Here is a 20,888-nt window from a genome sequence, read left to right on the forward strand (position 1 = left end):
CAGGGACTGTGTAATACACATGTTAGCAACAGACAAGGGGAATCTGTTGGCAATTTAGGCTATTCTGCATTCCAGTTAACAGACTGAGTCACAATAAAGCAACATGGATAGCTTGGTTGCGTGCGTGTGACCTCACACTTATGATCAGTTGGCAAAGACGCAACAGGTTAGACAGGCAGAAGTATCAGGTGGCCTACATGAGCAGGAAACTGAAGAAGGCGGGAGAGTGGAGACAGCCATGGCCAATATGATAGCACCTGTAGTGTTAGACGTTTACACATTAACATTATTGGCACAGCAGTATTTGTACAAGACAAGAAAAAGGGATGTGTTGCAATGTGTTTTTATTTTATTTTATCGTGTTTACCATGTTTGTACATTTTCCTTCAAAGGGCTCAGAGCCAACCTCTGATGTAACCTCACCCCACCTTCAGTCCATTTGTCATTCCTACCTATACCTACCTTACCAGTGTCTCAGGTCCATTTACATGTCCAGCACCAAGCTCACACTCTTCTCTGCCCCTCTTGACTCGCTCATATCCCAAAGTAAATATCGAAATTGTTGTGCTATTTTTAAACATGAAGCCACACTGCTGCTCATTGTCTTCTTAACCTAGCTTCAACAACTCTTTCCCGTCATACATGCATCATATATATTCCATCATATCACCATGATATGGCTGATCAGCTTTATCCCTCTACAACTCTGCACATCAATAATTAAAATTCTTGACAGGTATAACAGAGTTTTGGATAAACCCATGAATTTATAATGAAGAAAAAGATGCTTCACATACACACTCAAACACACACTGCTAGCAGCTGTGAAAAGAAGCTCTAATTTGCTTTTTAATTAGCAGAGTGCCCACTGCCCAGTTGGAAGAAATTATCACCTGTGGACTTGCAGATCTGCAGAACCTTCTCTCCTAAACATACCTGAGCAAGAGACACAAACACACCACCACACTCCTCTTGAATGTTGCTCACTCTGACACAAACACACAGGCAACAAACCAAAACCAACAAATATTAATAAAAATTCATATATATATATATATATATATATATACATATGATTTTTTTATTAATAATTAATATTTATTGAACAGCAGACACACTCTAGTCCAAACTCTTCATAAACTTTCAAACACAAAAACACTCACTCTTATGACACACTCACAACATCATAACTCTTCACCAGAGAAGTGTTGATAGGCCTATGTGTGAGAGAGTGTGCATGAGCAAATCTGTGAGACAGGAAGTATTTAGGGGTTTGTTTGTTTTTTTGGGAGCTGGTCCATCTGTTGCTTCCAACAAGGTTTTGGTCACAACCTGTTCCCTGAGCTGGATTAATAATCTCATCAGAAAGAGGGGAAGGGTGAGCATACAGAAAATGAGAGCGCTGGGAAGTGTGATGTTGTAAGCAAAGAGACTGTGAGGATTGGCGGGGCATTGGAAATGATAGCATGACTGGCATACAAGAGACTGTGTGTTTGCATGTGAGCGTGTTTGTGCCCTTTTATGTCTATGCGTTTTGAGTACGAGCCTCCGGTCTGTGTGTGTGTGTGTGTGTGTGTGTGTGTGTGTGTGTGTGTGTGTGTGTGTGTGTGTGTGTGTGTGTGTGTGTGTGTGTGTGTGTCTGTGCGTGTGTCTGTGCGTGTGTCTGTGTGTGTGGTTTTGCAGTTTTGGAGCTTGCAACATGATCTGTGAGGGCAACAGGAAATTGCTGGAGTGGATGAGAGGGAAGCAATGTGACATGAGACAGGTGGGTGGGGGGCTGTTGGGGGAGTGGGGGGTGGAATCATGGAAGGGAGATATGAAGAGTGGTGGAGGCTGCTGTCAACACGCTGTCGCTTGAGGGTAAGGGGGACAGGAACCGTTAGCAGAGGATTAACAGGCGCGCCAAGTTTAGCCCAACAACCTCTTGCCTTTATTTTCACAGCCAAAAAGCCAGTGGGAACTGGGACAGTGGCGTTCTATACTCAGCACACAGCCGGATGTTATGTCCATGTTGAATCATAAATTGAATGTGGCATTTTCAACACTTTAGGATGTTTCACTTAAACACGTGTTTAGCAAAAACAACCAAAACATGGGGTTTGAGGCTGAGCTACACACAGACTTTGAGTAAGCTGGAGGTGCTATCAGTGCTAGTACAATTGGGTAATTGTGAAAGTCCAGATTTAAAACTTTAAAAAGTTAATTTTTGGTCCATGCTTTGTTTAAGCATAAAAATTCCCCTTACTGGCAAATTAAAGGACATCAAAAGGACGATGGCATTGTCAGCAAGTTACCTGAAGTTGTGACAGATTTCTGTTGCAAATGCTGAATATTCTTATTCTCCAGCCAAAACAACAGTTAAGGTGTGATTATTTCAATGAAGGTATCTGGATCTAACTTCAATTTTATTCTACACTGCAGTGTAAAAAATATGTGTGCAGGTGGAAAGAAACATTTCTGTCACAGCCCCTCCTGGTGACAAGAGAGGTCAGTGTTGAATTGACATTGATAACAAATTGTTATCAGCTATACAGCACGTGATGCTGGAGCTTAAGCATTTTCTTTGCATGCCTCTTATGTGTGTCTCTCTTTTTTTAAGTGTAAACACATGCCTTTGCTATGCTTTATGGATTATTGTATGTTGCTTCAACTTAAAAAGGCAAATCTATGTGAACCTATCAGAGGTTTAGCAGCTCAGAGTTGTCTTATGACAGATTTTGCTTTTCATGTATTTTCTTATCTGGGGGAGTTCAAGTCTCTCTGACGTGGCTGCTGTTGGAGCTACTTTGTACCAAAACTGGCCTGAGGATGGCGAGGCTGCACCTAGTGACCACATTAAATTATTTATATGAGAGTGGAGGCTGGATTTTTAAACAGTCGTGTGATGAGCCTAAAATTTAGACTTCCTGAACTAGTACCTTCATCAACACATCCACACCAATGCAACTAATTCTAGTATGGACTTCTGCCTACTTCCACTGCCCTGTACATTTAACTCCTGGCCTATCAGTAATCCAACTAAATGTCTGCATGTTGACCAGCCTGACAGCCCTCACTACTACCCCGCCATATGTGTTTTTAAAAATCCCTGTATGGTCTCCCCTGTCACGGTGGTCATGCAGTGGTGATGAAGGTGCTGATGGGGGTCAGCCAAACCTATCTACATGCCAGTCTAAAATTAACCCTAGTAGTTTCCTGTGCCCTTTAATCCTTAGCTTTAAAGCCACCAATGGCCAAGCTGCGGGAAGAGCAGCCATCAGGGCCCCTCTGTAGCTCTGCATGCCACAGATACCATTGAGCCTATCTGTCAATCATAGTCCTGCCAGCAGCCAATTCTAAGAATAAAAGCTTCCCAGGATAGGTTGTGTTTGATGGATGTTATCCAGTTTGATGGATGTTATCCAGACAATTGAAGGAACTTCCACCTTCACCCACAGTTTCACAGGTTTGTCTTCCCAGTCTGCCACAGTTTTCTTGAAAAAACATACTCCTTTGAGGGCATCACTCCTAAAGCCTTTTTGTGTGCTCCTATGTCTCTAATGATATGTAGACTGATAATTGAGTCACACCCTAAATGGTTAATTGTCTGGATAATTGAATCATGGGTTGGATACTTATGGGAACCTTGAGGTAAGGTTATCAGAGGAAATACATTCAAATGAGCTTTTGCAAGATTGTTACAATACTCACCAGAAAGAGTGTAAATAAGGTAAAAAAAAATGCTAAATGTCAGTCTGGTGCTGCTCAGAGATCCTAACCCTTTTTAGTTTTATGATTTAATCGTGACTTGATAAAATATAAAAAGAATCTAGTCTTTTTCCCAATATTACTATCCAATTATTCGAGTTACACTGCTATGAATTTATATAGAAAAGATATAATCATCAAATAGGAACTATTTGACATCATAAAATAAAGAAATGGACTAATGCATAATAATGTCAGACCCTGTGGTCACTGTAAGTTTTAATACTTCAAATACATGTTTGCTGATAATACCACTATAGTTGAATTCAGGAAGTTTACTTGTATATTTATAACCTCTTTTTTTTTTTTTTTGTTGCTTCTTGGATTATGCAAACTCTCCTAGATTGCAAAGAGGCCAATGCCCCACAAAGAAGAAGTGCCTTGATAACAGAGAGCTCCAAAGCAGGACAAGATTTTTAGACAAGGGTTCATTAAAAGAGGTTGGATCAGGATATACTAATACTGGTCAGGTCGCAAAGCTGAAAGGAAGGCAGGTGTTGTATTTAAATCATACAATCATATTGTAAATCATATTGCTCAGCATGGTATCCGTAATGAGAACTCAAATGGCGAACTTCTGCTTTCATTATGCTCCCGACACAATCTTTCAATTGCAAATACATTCCTCCAAGTGAGAGACACTTACAAAACCACCGGGACGCACCCAAGATCAAAGCACTGGCAAAAATTAGACTTCACCTGCAGACAACATGATTCTTTGACTTTCATATCACTAGAGCAAGAGAGGTCTGATTGCTCAACAGACCATCTTCTCCTCAGATCCAAGGTAAATCTCCAGGTGAATACAAAAAAAATGCCCCAAGGCAAGAAAGCATCCTCCTCAAACAATGTCAAGCTCTTCTACTCCAGCCTGAGGTATATAGGCCACAACAGGGAAGTGCAGCCCACACCCCGAAACCAAAAGGCTGAGCTCTTCACTGACAATGAAGCAATAAATAAGAGATTGTCTGAATACACTGACCCCAGTGTTGTTGAAGAGATCCCAGTAAGACCTCTACATGTGGAAACTTGACAAATCACCCATGAAAGATGAGGTGACAGAAGCAATTCCATCATAAATTTTTAAAGCAGGTGGTCAGCCACTGGTACAGATGTTTACTGAGTTCCTTTGTATGTGCTGAGAAGACAGCTGTTTAACTAAAGATCGAAAGATATTAATATCTACATTCTCACATCTACATTCTCACTAAGGGTTTTCAAGAGAAAGGATGTGTTCTTGCTCCAACACTCTTCAGATTCCTTTTTAGTGTGATTCTTCAAAGACAGATCGAGGCATCCAGATCATATACAGGACACATGGAGGATATTTAATACTGAGTGACTAAAAGCAAAGACAAAAGTGATGAAATCACTTATTCGTGATGTTCTTTATTGTGATGATTGTGCTGTTGTCACCCATGCGGTGGATGACCTTCAAAGACTGACAGATCCCCTGTCTGCGACCACTAAGCACTTTTGGACTTACAATAAGCACCAAAAGACTGAAGTGATGTTTCAATCTACAAAGGGATCAACAGCAAACATGCCTGAAACAAAGATCAATTGCAAGGTATCTTGATGTCGAGGTATCCAAAACTAGGTTTGAGTATGGAGACAAAATGCGCAGTATTCAGAACAGTAGTCCTAACTGCATTGCTGTATGGTTTCAAGTCATGGGATCTCTGCTCTAGGCATGTTCAAAGTCAAAGTAAACTTTATTGTCATCTCTGCTATATACAGTACAGTATATAGAGAGACGAAATGACAAGGCTCCAGATCCATTCAGTGCAAAAGACAAACAATAAATATAAGAATAGTAAGCACGGTAGAGTAATGTTGGTGTCATTCGGTATAACTATGTCTATCGTCTTTCGGTGGAAGAAACGTTTCTCCCACTGAAAACGCTACGTCCAGATGAACAGAATCAACTTTTGGAGAACTATGTCTATCACTACGGCCGTCTTCCTCTGCTTGTCCACTCCTGGCGAGGCGAGCTACCGTCTGTCCCAGTCCCTGCCTCTCGGCGCCCCCTCGATGCTCTTAGCTGAGTGTCCCGCGGGTTCCGAAGTGTTTACTTTGAAAAAATTAGAATTTTCAAAGCAGGCCCGGTCGCCTGAATACCGCAACTAGGAATAATGGAATAGTACTCCGGTTCTATTTTGTGGGTTTTCTGTCTGAACTGGGGCCGTGATTAAGAGGGACGCCCGGGGGCATTTGTATTCTGCCGCTAGAGGTGAAATTCTTGGACCGGCGCAAGACAAACGAAAGAGAAAGCATTTGTCAAGAATGTTTTCATTAATGTTGGGTTGATTAACCATCACCAGTTTGTCCGTCTGTATCTGGAAGTCCCACATAATCTTAGCTTGGTTATTCTCAACCATCCTGGGGTGTCTATCATTTTGACCTCGGGACTTCCAAGCCATACTCCGCACAGATGTTTCTGGCCTTCCACTTGCTTATGGCGTTCCATGTATGCCCTGCCTGCTAGTATCTTGCACCCTGCTGTTATGTGCTGGATTATCTAAGGCGCATCTTTAAACAGCTTGCACCTGGGGTCTTGCCAGCCTCTCTGGATCTTGTGCTCAAAAGTTGTTCCTGTGCTGCCATGATTAGGGCCTCTGTGCTGTCTTTCATTCCAGCTTTGTCCAGCCACTGGTAGGATTTCTGGATGTCATCCACTTCGTTTATCTGCTGGTGGTACATACAATGCAGGGGCCTGTCCTTCCATTATGGTTCCTCCTCTATTTCTTGGGCTTCTGCTGCCTGAAGTATTCAGTAAACATGCGGTCGGTTGTGAACATCTTCCTGATATACTCGTGGATGTTCGTTGTTTCATCCTGGACTGTGGTACCAACCCTCCATGCATGGTTAAGAGCTTTCTTGTCTTTATGTCAGTGGCTTCTATCTCCTCCTTCTGCCAGCTTATTATCCCAGCAGGGTACCAGATCACCAGCAGGGCATAGGTTTTGATAGCCCAGATCTTGTCCTTCCCATTCAACTGCTCCTCAGGACTTTCCTTGGTGGCTGCAGCTTTAAGCAGCCTCTTGTGGTTCCCATTGACCTGTGGGATTCCCAGGTACTTGTACCTGTCCTCAATGTCTGCAATGTTGCATGTCGGTAGTGTGGTCCCTTCAGTTCTGACTACCTTCCCTCTCTTCGTTACCACCCTACTACACTTCTCCAGTCCCAGTGACATTCAGATATTGTTGCTGTATATCCTTGGGGTGTTGATCAGTGTCTCGTTCACTCTTGCCATACAGCTTGATGTCATCCATGTAGAGGAGGTGGCTGATGATTACGTCATTCCATTGTCAGTATCAATAGCCAGTCTTGTTAATGATCTCACTGAGGGGGTTCAGGCCTGTGTAAAACAGCAGTGGGGGCAGCGCATCTTCTTGGTAGATCCCACACTTGATGGCGACTTGTACTATGAGCTTATAGTTGGCCTCTAGTGTTGTTTACCAAATACCCATTAAGTTCATGATAAAGGTTCTTAGGGGCCTATAGATCTTGTACAATTCTAGGAATTCCAGTGTGGGGCACTGAGTCATAGGCCTTCTTGTAGTCCAGTGATTTTGGTACAGACAACTATGAAACACAATCTTATACTCCCTTTTAATGTGGAGTATGCATGTTCACTCAACGTTCCCATGACCTTCCTACTACAATTTAGATGGTAGGATAAGACTAAGCATATGTGTATGGATAGTCTGAAGTACCTCTGCTTTCATCATGTGACAAATGGGTGACTTTTGCATTCAATGCACCAGCAGAGTCATAGGAAACTAAATGGATGAATGGTGACCCTGCTAATAATAAGCATGACACCTCAGGGAGATTTGCCTATTTATCGTGAAGTCACTATGACTCTCTGTGAAAAAAGAAATCTCTATATGCATATAGAATATAGAGTCCTATCTTAGAATAGAATAGAAAACAACTTTATTGTTATTACACATGTCACAAGTACAAGGCAACAAAATGCAGTACAGCTACACGTGGACACCCACTTTTTATGGGCAACACGACAAATTTAGAACTAAAAAGGAAAAACATAATATAGTGACTTTGAACCAGTGTTTCTCATTAGTGTGCAGGCTTTGCTGCCATAGTTGGATCAGTGGTATCTCATTATTATTGTTATGATTATAAGTGGCTACCCAACAAAAGAAAAAGATTCCCTGAAATGGAAAGTGGGAAAAGCAGAGAGAGCTGGCACCTCTTGAAATATGAGTCTTTTTATAAATCACTTGCGTCAGGACATGAATGTGGAGGTCTCACTCTTTATTACATAGCCAGTGATTCACACACTTTGTACAGCTACGCGCTGGGTTGAATTTCCAATTTATAAAAGGAAATAAACCATAAAAAAAGAGAGATGCCTTACAATTTATTTTGTTCATCTTTACACAACACATATTATTGATAATAAAATCTGTTTAAATAAAATTGCTTTTTTAAGATAATTCTCTTTCTCTATTGTATGCTGTCTTCTGTTAAGATCTATGTTTTATGTATGCTTATTTGCTTATTCTATAGTAAAAGAAAATACAATTCATGTTTTCCATTGTCTACTTTTGATATGGATTATATATTGCATGCTGTGTTTTATTGTAGTTATGTAAAATTGTAGCTGGTTGCTAATACGTTTTGCATTGCTTACATCTTTATTTTGACCAACTCTTAGCAGTTAATCTAGGTAAGGATTGTGTCTACTTACACACTGGATTCTTTCGTGTGTGGGCTTTTACACTGTGTCATACATGCACATCAAGAACTTAGTTGACAAAAATGCTGCATACAAGTCACTGTTTCCATATCCTTTATTGTTAACAATCCTAGCTCTGTCACGATCAAACCTTGTGGTACTGCTTGGCTTGCTCATTTCCACATAGTCCACACACACACACCAGCTGGTGTTGATGTGGGAATAGTCTCTTCAAACTGTGAAACAAGTTGCTGCTCGCTTGAGAACACGACACCTAAGCTACACCGTCAAGATTATCTCCTGAGTCTCCAGTTCTCAAGGAGTAAACGCCACTGCTCTTCCTATCAAATCGTACTTTATCTCTGTACTTTATGCTTCCCTTGATGGTTGAGTGCTGAGGACCTGCCTTCACAAGTTAACCAAGGGAATGTTTGTTTTGAACCCAAAGACCTCATGGTAGACTAGCACCTGGTAAAACCAGCTGGGGTAGTTACAGCAGGACTGGAATCACTTTGCACCTGCTGGGTAGCTTATTGTAGTTTCTTATTGTCACAGCAGAACAGAGTGTGCACAGTGCTATCTTACACAAGCATCATGTAACAGGACATGCTAATTCTGTACTGGAAAGTAAAGTGGGAAATGTTCCAAGTGCTGTAGTTAATGGAAAACAAGAACTCTGTGAACAGCCTCGTGATTCATTGCGACTCTTTTTTGTCGTGACTTGGCCAGCTGGTTAACACTCAACTGTACTGCAGGTGAGGAGACACTTACATAAATGTGTTACTGTAAGTGGAGACAAAACACCAACGAATGTGTCAATGGAAAAACAAGCAGAAGAAGCGGAACGTGTAGACAAAATAGCAATTTATTAATAACTTATATTTCCTTTACATTCGTAAGAGAGGAGTTTGGAAGGAGTGAGTAGAGGGCAACATAGTGGTTTCCTCTACGGGGGGTGTGGGGGCAACTCTCCAAAGTTCTGGATTTAATTTTGTCTCATCTTGTCAAGTGAAAACTGCATTTCACAGAATTTTCCCTGAAGAAGCGAAGCAAACAAAGCTCCCTGCTTTTTCCACACATCGGAAATATTTAACCCACAGATCATGATTTCTTAAATTAACCTTCAGAGACATCCAGTAAATTCCACCTTTGGCCATTTGAACTGCTTGAGTTCTTAAGATTGGAGCCCAATTTATAAACTTCAGTGATAATCGTTCTAGGTTTGGTTGGGGGTTTTTGTAAGAAAACAAAACGAATCTATCTGGGATACTGTAACCAAAGAAAAGTACATTTCTCTGAAGGTTAATGTGCAAAAAAAAGGGGAAAAAAAATCTTCCAAGCTCAAAAGTAAGGCAAATGGCCAAGGTGACTTTGATTTGTGGGAGGACAGGTGCAAAAAGAAAAGGCCAGCCACAAAGCGCTTATTGAATATATTACACATGTACACAATTCTTGGAAAGCCTACTTGATTTTTGGCATAATCAACTTAAAACATATTGATCAATACGCAGTTTGTATGCTTACATAAAAGTAGAATATGAAACAAAGCAAATCTTCAGTACCCACTTGTGCCAAAGGGTATATACTACTAGAGCAAGGCTTTTACCGTATTGTCTTTTATATTAAGATATATACACACCGTATAAATGTTTGAAAAGACTCCACAAATGTAAAATAAAGTCCATTATATTGTGTGCCTTCTAAAGCCAGGGTAGTTGAGCCCCATGCAGGCAAGTCTTCACAGAAGATGAAGGAGACAATGCACCCTGATGTCATGGAGGAACTAGTAATAGACCCCAAAACAAATATACAAAAGGATTTCATTTATCTGTCCACTTTGAACAATCAGGTCTCTTTGGCACACCAGCCTTTGAACTTTGAAGCATAACATACAGCTGTCCAATCAATCACTTTAGGCTTCCTTAGACACACTGAAAAAATACGAAAAAAAGACCAGAGTCTTACAGCAAAATCTGATTGTAGTAAGTATCTGCACACTTTAAATGATTCGCTTCCTGTCTCTTGTACTGTCTCTCCTCATTTAGTCAACAGCAGCTGCGCTTCGGTCAGACAGCTATGGCCCTTCAGTAACCACACTCAGCAGCTGTCGCCTCAGACCAGCTGTATCAATAATGTCGCACAGCAGACGACGGAAAAAAGAGAAAACATTTTGCAGCTTTTCCAATAGGAGGCCCACAAAACCCCCAATGAGAAGAGGAGTGGTGACAGCAGACTTCACGTGGACTCCAGGGGGTCCAGCTGGAAGACGTTGTGGTTGGTCGGGGTGGTGAAGTAGAGCTGCTGGCTTGGTGGTGCCATGCGGTTATCACATGGACTCTTCAGACCCAGTGTGCGCTCAAAGTCCAAAAGCTGACCCATGAAGTTGAAATTGGGTGAGATGTTGGATTTTTTCATCTTGACAATGTCGTAAGCATCGTTCATGGACAGGTTGAGCTTCTGCATCAAATAGGCCACCGTCACTGTGACAGAGCGGCTAATGCCTGCAAGGCAATGGACCAGGACGCCGCATTTCTGTCCCCGAGCTTCATCTGGTGGAAGAAAAGAAAGGGTTGGAAATTTGGTATCATAAATAAAAAACATCTTTAGAGCTTTTCATCATTCCAGATAAGTAGGGAAGAGTAGATATCCCAGTTTGTTGTTTTGTTACTCTCACAGTCCAAAGACCAAAGATTTAGTCTGCATGGATACTGATCAGAAGAAAAAACATTCCTGACATCTGAAAAGCCCAAAGCAGAGAAGCTCTCATTGTTTATGCTTCTTTTAGGCAACTAATCAATAATCAAATCTGTGTGATTTTAAAGTCACGCTTTGTTGGAAATTGAAGCAGGTCCAGGAACTTATTATCCTATCTCCCAGCCATGTCAGTAAATAAACAGGGGCTATGACAGTATTGCACATAAACAGAGCTCACATTCTTTGGTTTCTTTTGGCCTAGAGTAGCCGGCTGGGAAATTGACTATTACGGTCTATTAAACCATTCTTCCGCTTGCTAGGGTTACTCTGACAATGGTGCCATTTGGGCGTGTAAATGTAGGAGTCATGAGGGCACCCTGTCAAGGCGAACAGGATGTCATCAGGCCGTAAATGGCTCCTTTTGTAATGTGGCGGGAGGAGGAGGGGAGGGGGGGCAATGCCATGTCCTAGATTACTTTCAATGCCACTTCCTTCCTGTTGCGCTTGAATTACCGCCCTCCCCTCGCTCACTCTCCCCTTTCTCCAGTTTCAACATCGCCCTTTGTGCTGCAATTTCACAAGCCCTGGGACAAGAGATAGGGCCAGAATGTCTTCCACTGAAGTCAAACCAAGTGCATTTTGCCTGTGCACCATTGGAGGCAGACTTGTGTTCCTCTGTCTCTACACAATGCCTTAATCTGCCTGCTCTGTGTGTCCCTGTCTGATTGACTGATAAGACCACAGCCAGGGACACCTCATCTAATCTCAATTGCACAATAACAACCTAAGAACTTCCTGCCAGTGATAACATATATCACATTTAATACGTTTATGCCCCCAGCTATCTGTTTTTGCCCCTTTACTCTGCCTGCATGCGTGTCATAAAGTAGGGAACAAGAACAATACTAATCAAACACCCAACTTTTGAGTTGAATCCTTCTTCAAAATTGTGAGGACTTGATGGGTTTTTTTTCTCTATGTTCTATATTTTGCAGACTGACGCAGTATTACTATTTATGGTCTCACAAACTCAAAAGCTAATTTTGGAGTTTAAATAATTATAAGCAGTACTAAAAAATGAATATGCATGTACACAACCTAACCAACAAGATTTAATCTGCAGAGCGTTTCCAGTTCTGCGGGATTACTTACCAATAAAGCTGATGGCTTCGGGAAAGAACTGAGAGAGATTCTGGCTCCAGTGATCCGAGATTGGGATCTGCTTGTACTTAAACTCTCCTGCGTTCTCAAAGAGGTTGGGGAGATTGGGAGTCACATTGAGGATATACTTGATCCCGTACTCCTCCAGCACATCAAGGTTAGTGGAGTCCTTGGCACAGCCCAGGTAAAGGTGCGGCAAGATCTCCACAGGGAAGGAGGGATGCGGGTTGGATAACGGGCTGCCGTCCGAGTCTGTGGCGCTGCTCGGATCCCGGTCGATATCAGACTCGATGTCCGAGGAGTCAGAGCTGATGCGCAGCCCACCGAGGCCCAGGACCTGGGCAGTAGGGGAACTGCTGTGGGACGAGCCATCCAGGTTGGTTTCGCACAGAGCCGGACACTCGGCCTGGAATTTACTGAAGCCACCTGGAAAATATAAAACAGATGCAATAAACACACCGTTTCTGCCTGCCACACAGCAGGCATAAGTTGCACACTGCAGACGGCAAATGAATATTTTCTGAGAAAGAAAAAAAGAAGCTTAATAGACATAAAATCTGGTTATGCGTCTCTTCGAAGTAAATTAAGACCCTCTTCAGTAATTACTGACGTGCGAGGAGTCAAGTGTAACCTAACCTTAGAGTGATGACTATATATTTCTTTAATCAAAACGCCAGAAATCTACGTCTGCGCGAAAATCTAGCCTGTGAATGAACAGCGGCAGCCGCCGTGCCCGAAAATGTGAATGAATTCCACTCACCCTCCAGATAATATGCCTTATAGCCCTCGTCCTTCATTTTCCTCAGCAGTAAACCCAACACGGAGCCCCCGTCCACGTTCTCGTTCCACTCTCGGCTGTACTCGTCGTACAGCAGGATGGCGTCCGTCTTGCACCTCCGCACAAACCTGTCTCGATCCTCTCCGTTGGAGAGCAGAGAGCGCACGGGCAGATTGCCTTTCTTAAGCCGGCGAAGCATGAGGCTGGGTATGGCCACGTTGATGGCAGTCTCGACGTGAGACGACTCGTAGAGCTCCTGGGCCCGACAGTCCATCACAAGCAGGCCGTCCCTGCGCGTCTCCAGCTGCTCTCGGAGCCAGCCCACCGTCTTGCTGATCGCCATAACCGAGTCAAGCTGGACGACGGGCTTGAGCTTGTCAAGCATTTATAAGCAGGAGTTAAAAAAGGGGAAAAAAGGGTGTCGAGGAAAAGCGGGGAGCTTCTCGGCTTCAGCAGCAGGCACAAATATCTGTCTGGAATTTCGTTTTCAGTCTGATCTGCTGCTGAGAGGGCCCTCGGCAACACAACTCTGAGAACAACGGCTTAAAAAACTAAATAAAGAGTCAAAATAAAAACCGTCACGCTTGTCAAGACTCACTCCAAACGTTCTTTTGGATCCAGTGTGTTGCGGGACGAAGGAATTCCTGTTCCCTTCAGAGATCTCCCGAGAGTAGGTTGCCCACACTGTTCCTCATTCATGCATCTGGTTGGAGAGAGCCTGAGTTATTTATCAATGAGTCATACCGGCCCTGCGACGAGGCTGAAGCTTCCTCTCTTCTTATATAACTCCACGGCTGCTCTTCCACCTCTCTTTCTCTCTGTGCGTATACAGGCTGTGTATCTAATATTTTTATGGAGATCCAGAGCGGAAAGGCGGATTTGTTGCTGTGAAGCATGCGGGGTATGCGCCCGTCTCTGCCTGCTGTTGCAGCCTGTCTGTGCTGTAGATCGTTTCTCTGCAGGTTCTGGCTCTCTGCGCTCTCTGCGGCGCCAGGCTGCTGAATGGCTACAAACAGGAGGCGTTCCATTGGATACGTTTTGTGGGGCGACCAATCAGAAGCGCGGCAGCAGCGGTCGCCTTAGAAACGGGGGCCGGATAGAGCGGCCTGTGTTGATGAATCGTTAATGAGTTTGTCATTCACAAAAACGGAGAGGAATTTCCGCTCCGGATCAAGTGTGTGCAAACAAACACAAGAACTGCAGGGGGAAGGAAGGAAGACGGAGAGGGCGGGAGCGGCCTCAGCTCACAGTTACACACACACACGAGTTTCAAATAAAGAGCGTCGCGATAATTAGGCTACAACGCAAGTCTGCAACAATGCGGTGTGCGTTTTTCAACATGTTGGAAGTTTTAATTCACTTAGAGCTGTTTGAACCGCTCTAATGTATTTGTATGCACTATATTGAAAGTCTTACCATTAACCATCATAATATAATAAGTATAATAAGAACCATATATATATTTTTTCAAAAAACATATTACACTGTAATAGCGCGACAGTAAAGCCATGCTCAATGCGGGCTTTACAGGCAGAACGCCTTTGGTGCAATTTCATTTTCTTCCTCACTCCGGAAACACAGCTGATCTGCATCCAGTGAGGTCTGACACATCTGACGGAGGATCAGCGCCCTGCTGAGAGATATGACCTGTAACCTTTGTTTGTTTTTCTAAAAAAAAAAGTCTGTCTTTCAATGCTAACTACCCCACCCTGTGTGATCACTTAGATTGTTTCCACTGGTTTCTGTGGGCATGAATTTAGGGTTACATATAGGCCTACACAGTGGTGCGCTCTCATGGAAGGAAATTATTATTTCTTTTTCCATAAAAAATATATATAAATGTCAAACTCGAAAAACTCAAGCTCCATAAATTTCTGCTACAAATATATATTCTCGGTAGAATAAAGCAGCAGCCAGTTGCTATGTGACAACAAAAAAGTGGCCTTCTGCAATTCACGTTTTTTTCTGCCCACTTGATGGAAGGCCGCTGAAATCACCTCAGATGAAAAAAAATGTTTCTCTGCGATATTGTGAGCACACAACGGCACTGGAGCTATTTCTGTCTGTGCAGCCTTCACTGGAATGAAGAGGTTTGTTTGTGTGGGTGATGCTGGTTCAATGTCACCGTCTCTTTTTCTGTCTCGCACTAACTAGCCCGACAGTCCTGTGAAACTGCTGCATGTTCCGAAGATGTCACGTTATCTTATGTAACCCCTGGTGGTATTTTCTTTGTTTTTTCTTCTGAATCATACATTGTCCCAATAATACTACATTTTAGTATCTGTTTGTTTCCCATAATCCAAAGTGCATGAAGCCTAGCCAGTGGCATAGACTGAAATGTTGGACCATTTCACTTTAATCAGACGGATCATTTGACTGTCTTAACCCTCTTTCAGCGCTGACAGACTCACTGTTTCAGGGTTATGTGAAGCCACGAGGGTCGCAGATCGCACACACAAAGGCTTTTAATAGACTACCTGTTAATTTGCATGACCTGTCCAGGCTCAGTGGGGTCCAATTAACATCACACTGTAACAGCAACTTGACACTTTTATCATATAAGAGGAGCTGAAGCCTCGAGCGGAAGCCATGCTACAGCGATATTATTAAAGGGCCCAGCAGGAAAACACAAACATGCACAAATCTGCAGTACTACATCTTATAAGGCTTTGATGGATTCATTTGAAGACTGATTTGGAAACAAATCTGGATACACTTATGTGGCGAAAATGATCCAACACAAATATTTAATTTCTTATTGTTGGCATGAATGTATGATTTAGTGAGGCTCTGGACAGGTCAGTGGAAACGTAATTAACATGGGTGAATATCCCAGCAGTAACTGAAGTGCATCTTTGATAATTAAGGCTAAAAGTGTTATCATTTTATATGCATGACACTATGGCTCATGACAAACAGGGGAACTATTTACTGAACATTTAATTAGATATGATAATCCTTTAAAGAGCTCAGTGCACTTAAAAAAAGACAGTGTGATTTTCTCGTTTCCTGTTTAAATATAGTTGTGTTGTTGTATAGTGTTGTGATAGTGTGTTTATCTCTGTTGCTTCCTGTCTTCCTGACACCTCAGAGAGTAATAAGATAGAATCACTGTGAAGGAGGAGTTTATCAATCATCAAGAGAAACAAGCTGAGTGACTGGACAGCAGATGACTCAGTATTTTTCCATTCGATTCCAGTCTTGGATACTCGAAAAAAGTTTTTGTTGCTTTGCTTTTGGGTTTTCTTTTTTTTTTTCATTGTTGTGGTTCTCTGTGAAAGGATTCATGCCAGCATGTTCACAGTCCCCCACTTTGCAAGATTATACGTACTGTATTCTGCTATACAGTACATGTTTGTTTATATCAAACAGCATGAAATCTGTAAAAGTAGCAACATTGCTCTAAAGACCGTGTGAGTGAAAACTATGATTTTTTTCGGTTTAGTGGAATATACAATAGTATGCTCAAGTTTTAAAAATCCTCTTACAATAATGATTCATTTGTTGTCTGGAGATTGTGTTTTATGTATTGTGATCAAGGAGGGACCCCAAAAAGTTGATTCTGTTCATCTGGCAGGACCTCTCTCAAATACACTCTATGAGCAGTAAGCAAAAGATTTGGCTTAAAGTAAAATGGAGCATGTATGCGTTTAGTCTTTAGTGAGTTTCAGTCGTACATAACACTTCCTGTTATGTCAAATATGGCTCATGGGTGTGCCTGTGTTGTGGCTCCCCAGCAGTGTCTCTGCATATGAAGTGTGTAATAGCTCCAGTGTTCATTTTGTCCCAAAGACTTCTGCACACCCCTCCACCTCCTGCAGCCCCCTAGGCATGACAGAAGCCCCTATGAAAGAAGCCACGCTGTTACTATTCACCTTCAAATGAATTCTATTCTCTTTCAGTGCTCCCTCCTCCTCCTCTCTGGGTTTCACCCTCTTCAGTACCTCTACCTCTTCCCTGCTGCTCACCCCATTCTTCTCCCTCTGCCCCCCTTTTTTTTGCCCTTGGCCCCCTTTTTTGCCATTGCCCCTCTCTCCCTTCTTCTTTCACCCTTTACATTTCATTTGTCTGCGTACATGCACATAAAGCACATCAAACATGCCTGAAACCACTAATTTGGGCCAGACATATATAAACGCAGTGTGTCAAGAATATTGTGATGTCATTTTGAGACTTGCTCTGATCAGCCTGAATGAAGTGTTTTTAAAAACTTTAATGAGTTAATGTACAAGTCTTTTCTGGCTGGCCAGGTTATTTTCAAAAAGCTCGGTTTTGCTAGCTCAGTCGATTTCACGATGCAAATTCAAAATGACAAGAAGAGGATGCATTTCTAAAATAAACTCATTTGCCTCACTTAGGCACAGTCTCGGCACATAACTGGGCCACTACACTGTTTTAACTGACATGAAAACACTGTTTACATGCTGAAACTTAATATGAGAGCTTTCAGATTTTTTACCCTGTCCGTCCTGATCACAACAACATATAAACAGTGTATAAAGGATGGCGTTAGCATCACCTAAATGAGGGCAAAATATGCAGTGGGGGCTGTGCTTTGCAGTGGTGAATGTGTATGTACACAAAGTATCCAGGTGCCGACTCATTTCTTGCCTTTGATACTAAGCTATGGGCACACACAACCCATGAAGATGAAAGTAGTTCCAATGTTGCTGACTGGCATGAAAACTAAAGTGATCAACCATAAATACAGAGAAAATAAGCTTTGAAGACAAAGTGTGGCAGATAATGAAGTTCAAATTGTGTGTCCTCACTTGTGTGTTTTGTGCAGAGAGCATGACACGGGCCATCGTCTCCACGCCTTGATCACTGTTACAGTGTAGGCTGTGGTTGCAAATTGCATTACCAGCACAAGAACCAGTAGCCGTAAACATAGGGATGACTTCATTTTCAGGCCAACCTGTAAGTTATTGTAACATGGTAGACTAATGTGCCTGTGTTAATTCAGCTCCATATTATTGTGTGAAGTTGCACTGGGTTGGGAGTGGTTTTGTGTGTGTGTGTCACATTTTTGGTGAGCCAATGGCTGGAATGGGGTTGGACTAATTAGAGGCAGGTGTACTTGATTGCACTGATACACTGGTCTACTTATAGCCCACACTACAAACACTGCTGTATCATTTTGTCTCTCTGTGCAGGTATGTAATGTGATGAAATCAGATATGTTTGGGATGGATGGGTTTTGCGCTATGAATTTTATACTGAAGGTGTCATTTTGTCTCTCTGTGCAGGCCAGGGCCTATTATATGCCACAGCCTAAAGGCAGCAGAGTTGCAGAGGCTGGAGTGACCACTGGCTATATGCTTGCAGGGTGGTGGGTCTCCAAGGACAACTTCTAACCCTGTTAAAGGCAACACGTGGAGTGCAACTGGTCGTGTGGCATAGCTGGCTCTGGCCTTGGGACTGTGTGTTTTTATACGATTCATAAATGGGACACTGGACTGTTTTATCTTTTATCTCTTGATATTTTTTGTCAATAAATTATCTTTTAGAATTTTATTGACTGTCATCTTTTTGCCCACGACTGAGACGGTTGGTCAGACCTAGAATCTTTCTTTGGGTGTGTTACATTATCACTGCTCAGTTTACTTTGATTAAAAAGTCAATAGAATTATTCCCATGGGGCAACTGAAGGTTTGTGATACTTGTGTTTTGTTTAGCAAGATAATCTTCATAAACTGATGTCACATATTTTATTTTATTTTTTCAAACATAAATGCAATGGCCAGAAATGCGGTGTTACCTTTGAACTTCACTATGGTCACGTGACCACCACACCAAGCCTGCTGATGATATCTCTGTGACGAATTCTGGAGTCTAATTTTGCCACTTGTTAACAAATATTGTCTCAGATATGTGTAATAGCTGTCCAAGCCAACCACTAAATAACTTGTTCCTTTCTCAACTCAAGTCATTCATTAACTGTTTACATGCTTAGTCTCGCCTTGTTTGTTACTCATTTCTTTGTTTTGTACTGCTGGAAAATCCCCTGACTCGCCTTGTCAGCTTGTTTCACTCCACTCATTTCCTACAGACCTACACAGACTTATCACACGTCCACTTTGTGGTGTCATGATCTTATCTATTTACAGTCAGTTGGTTTACATTTCCACACTGAGTGACTTAATGGAGGTCTTACTGATTGTCTTAGAGACTGTAAAGGCAGTGGTAAGATGTTTAAATCACTATACCGGAGACAGGGAGTTTAAAGGTCAGTGACTTCCTTGATTTAATATCTCCTACTTTATTGGCGCTAGTGTGCAACTTAAAATTAAGATTTGCACTGTGTATTTTCTTTGCTTTCTTTTTGAATGATGCCAATTGAAACACCTGCAGTGTTGTAGCTTCTGTTTCTCTGGGTGTTTTCCACCATCAGGCTCCCCCATGTCAATCCCAACCCCCTCCACATACACACCACACCACCACCAACAACAACAGCAGCCACTCCTTCAACCTCAAACCTCTTTTCTCATTCAGCAACTAATCTTTCCCTCCTTGTTTCTTTGCCACCGGCTGCTCGTCTCAGACGAGGAAATCCTTTGTCCACAAACAAAGACCGTGCACTAATCAGGTCTGGAGTCTCTGCATGGGTGTGTGTGTGTGTGAGAGAGATGTATGCACATGACACATACTCAGGAAGTAACAATGTCTTATTGGTGCCTGAGAATGACATGGAGAAAAACTGAGACAAACAGTGAGAAAGTGTCTGCATTTATTACTGCACTGCAAAAAACTGAAGTTAGCCTATGACACATAAGAAGTCTGCATTTGAACTTGAACAAGGAACTTCTGTTGAGTATTAAAAGAGATACTTACTTGGACAAAAATGCAAAGACAAAATTTCAAGAATTCAAGAATTAGAAGTCAATAGAAGACTAATTTGGGGTAATTGCTTTTAAATAACTTATATTTTTTTTGCTGATTAAAAACAAAGGAAGAGAAACATGACAGCTATGGAAAAAATGGACTGTGGGTGTGGGTGAACCTACAGACTTCCAGAAATAAATGTGTGTTGAAACCAAAAGTCATGTGATCCACAAAATTAAGCAAACGATGCCTTTCGATGCTCGGCTTGAAAGGCAAACAAACAACAAACACACAAATGCAAAAAGTTAATGGAAAAATGTAATGAGGACCTCTATTCAGTTCAATTTATTGTCATTATACTGAGAATGAGTGCTTGTGTTCAGATGCTGAAGCACACTTATGTTTTAAAAAAAAATATGAGTGGGTGGTCAATTATAGTGGTATGTTCAGAAAAATATATACCATATTTATATGATGTGTTCAATAGACTCTAAGCACACTCACACGACAAAGTACCACGGTGCAAAATGGTCAAAATGCAGCACACTCCAAAGGCAGGCCAACCCTCTGTGAAAGCTGAAGAGCACAGCATTGAACAACAGAAACGTCGTGCATCATGAAGACACGATGAGGATTCTTCTGAAGACTTTGAGCTGCGGTGGAGGCTCAGATCAGCAAAGAAAAAAAAAGCCAGGAGGCGCTGCCAGGTTTCTGCTAACAGATAACAAGTGCATGGTTTCCTCCCTTATCCACTCTATCTGTACAGGGGCACCAAAGTAACACACAAACACGCAAACTCATAGGTAAACGGCACGCAATGCCAATACATCCTGTTCTCTTGTTCGTTCTATTTTTTTACTTTTTGAAGGCAGATGCATTTCTCAAAAAACTGTGTATGATAGCAGCTTGTTAGGTTTTTTTATGCTGGCTATGATGATTGACTCCATGAAAAATGGATTGATGGTTTTGTCTGTA

General features: G+C 42.1%; 1 protein-coding gene across 1 annotated transcript; it reads right to left on the minus strand.

Moving 5' to 3' along the window:
- Positions 1 to 9,299: 9,299 nt before the first annotated feature.
- On the minus strand, positions 9,300 to 14,098 carry dusp6 (dual specificity phosphatase 6). Its single transcript, XM_040026521.1, has 3 exons — positions 13,071 to 14,098; positions 12,302 to 12,736; positions 9,300 to 11,004 (listed from the first exon to the last, which is right to left on the minus strand). Exons 1-3 carry the CDS (start codon positions 13,471 to 13,473, stop codon positions 10,691 to 10,693), a joined length of 1,152 nt encoding a protein of 383 aa, XP_039882455.1. The 5' UTR covers positions 13,474 to 14,098; the 3' UTR covers positions 9,300 to 10,690.
- Positions 14,099 to 20,888: the final 6,790 nt, after the last annotated feature.

Source organism: Simochromis diagramma, unplaced genomic scaffold (assembly GCF_900408965.1).
Source record: "Simochromis diagramma unplaced genomic scaffold, fSimDia1.1 OVJJ01000293.1, whole genome shotgun sequence".
In the NCBI taxonomy this organism is placed as follows: domain Eukaryota; kingdom Metazoa; phylum Chordata; class Actinopteri; order Cichliformes; family Cichlidae; genus Simochromis; species Simochromis diagramma.

Excerpts from the sequence above, each read along its gene's own strand:
- dusp6 (XM_040026521.1), bottom strand. The coding sequence starts at position 13,473 with ATGCTTGACAAGCTCAAGCCCGTCGTCCAGCTTGACTCGGTTATGGCG. Across the intron at positions 12,737-13,070 it reads TAAGGCATATTATCTGGAGG|GTGGCTTCAGTAAATTCCAG; the intron begins GTGAGTGGAATT and ends TATATTTTCCAG. Across the intron at positions 11,005-12,301 it reads CGAAGCCATCAGCTTTATTG|ATGAAGCTCGGGGACAGAAA; the intron begins GTAAGTAATCCC and ends TTCTTCCACCAG.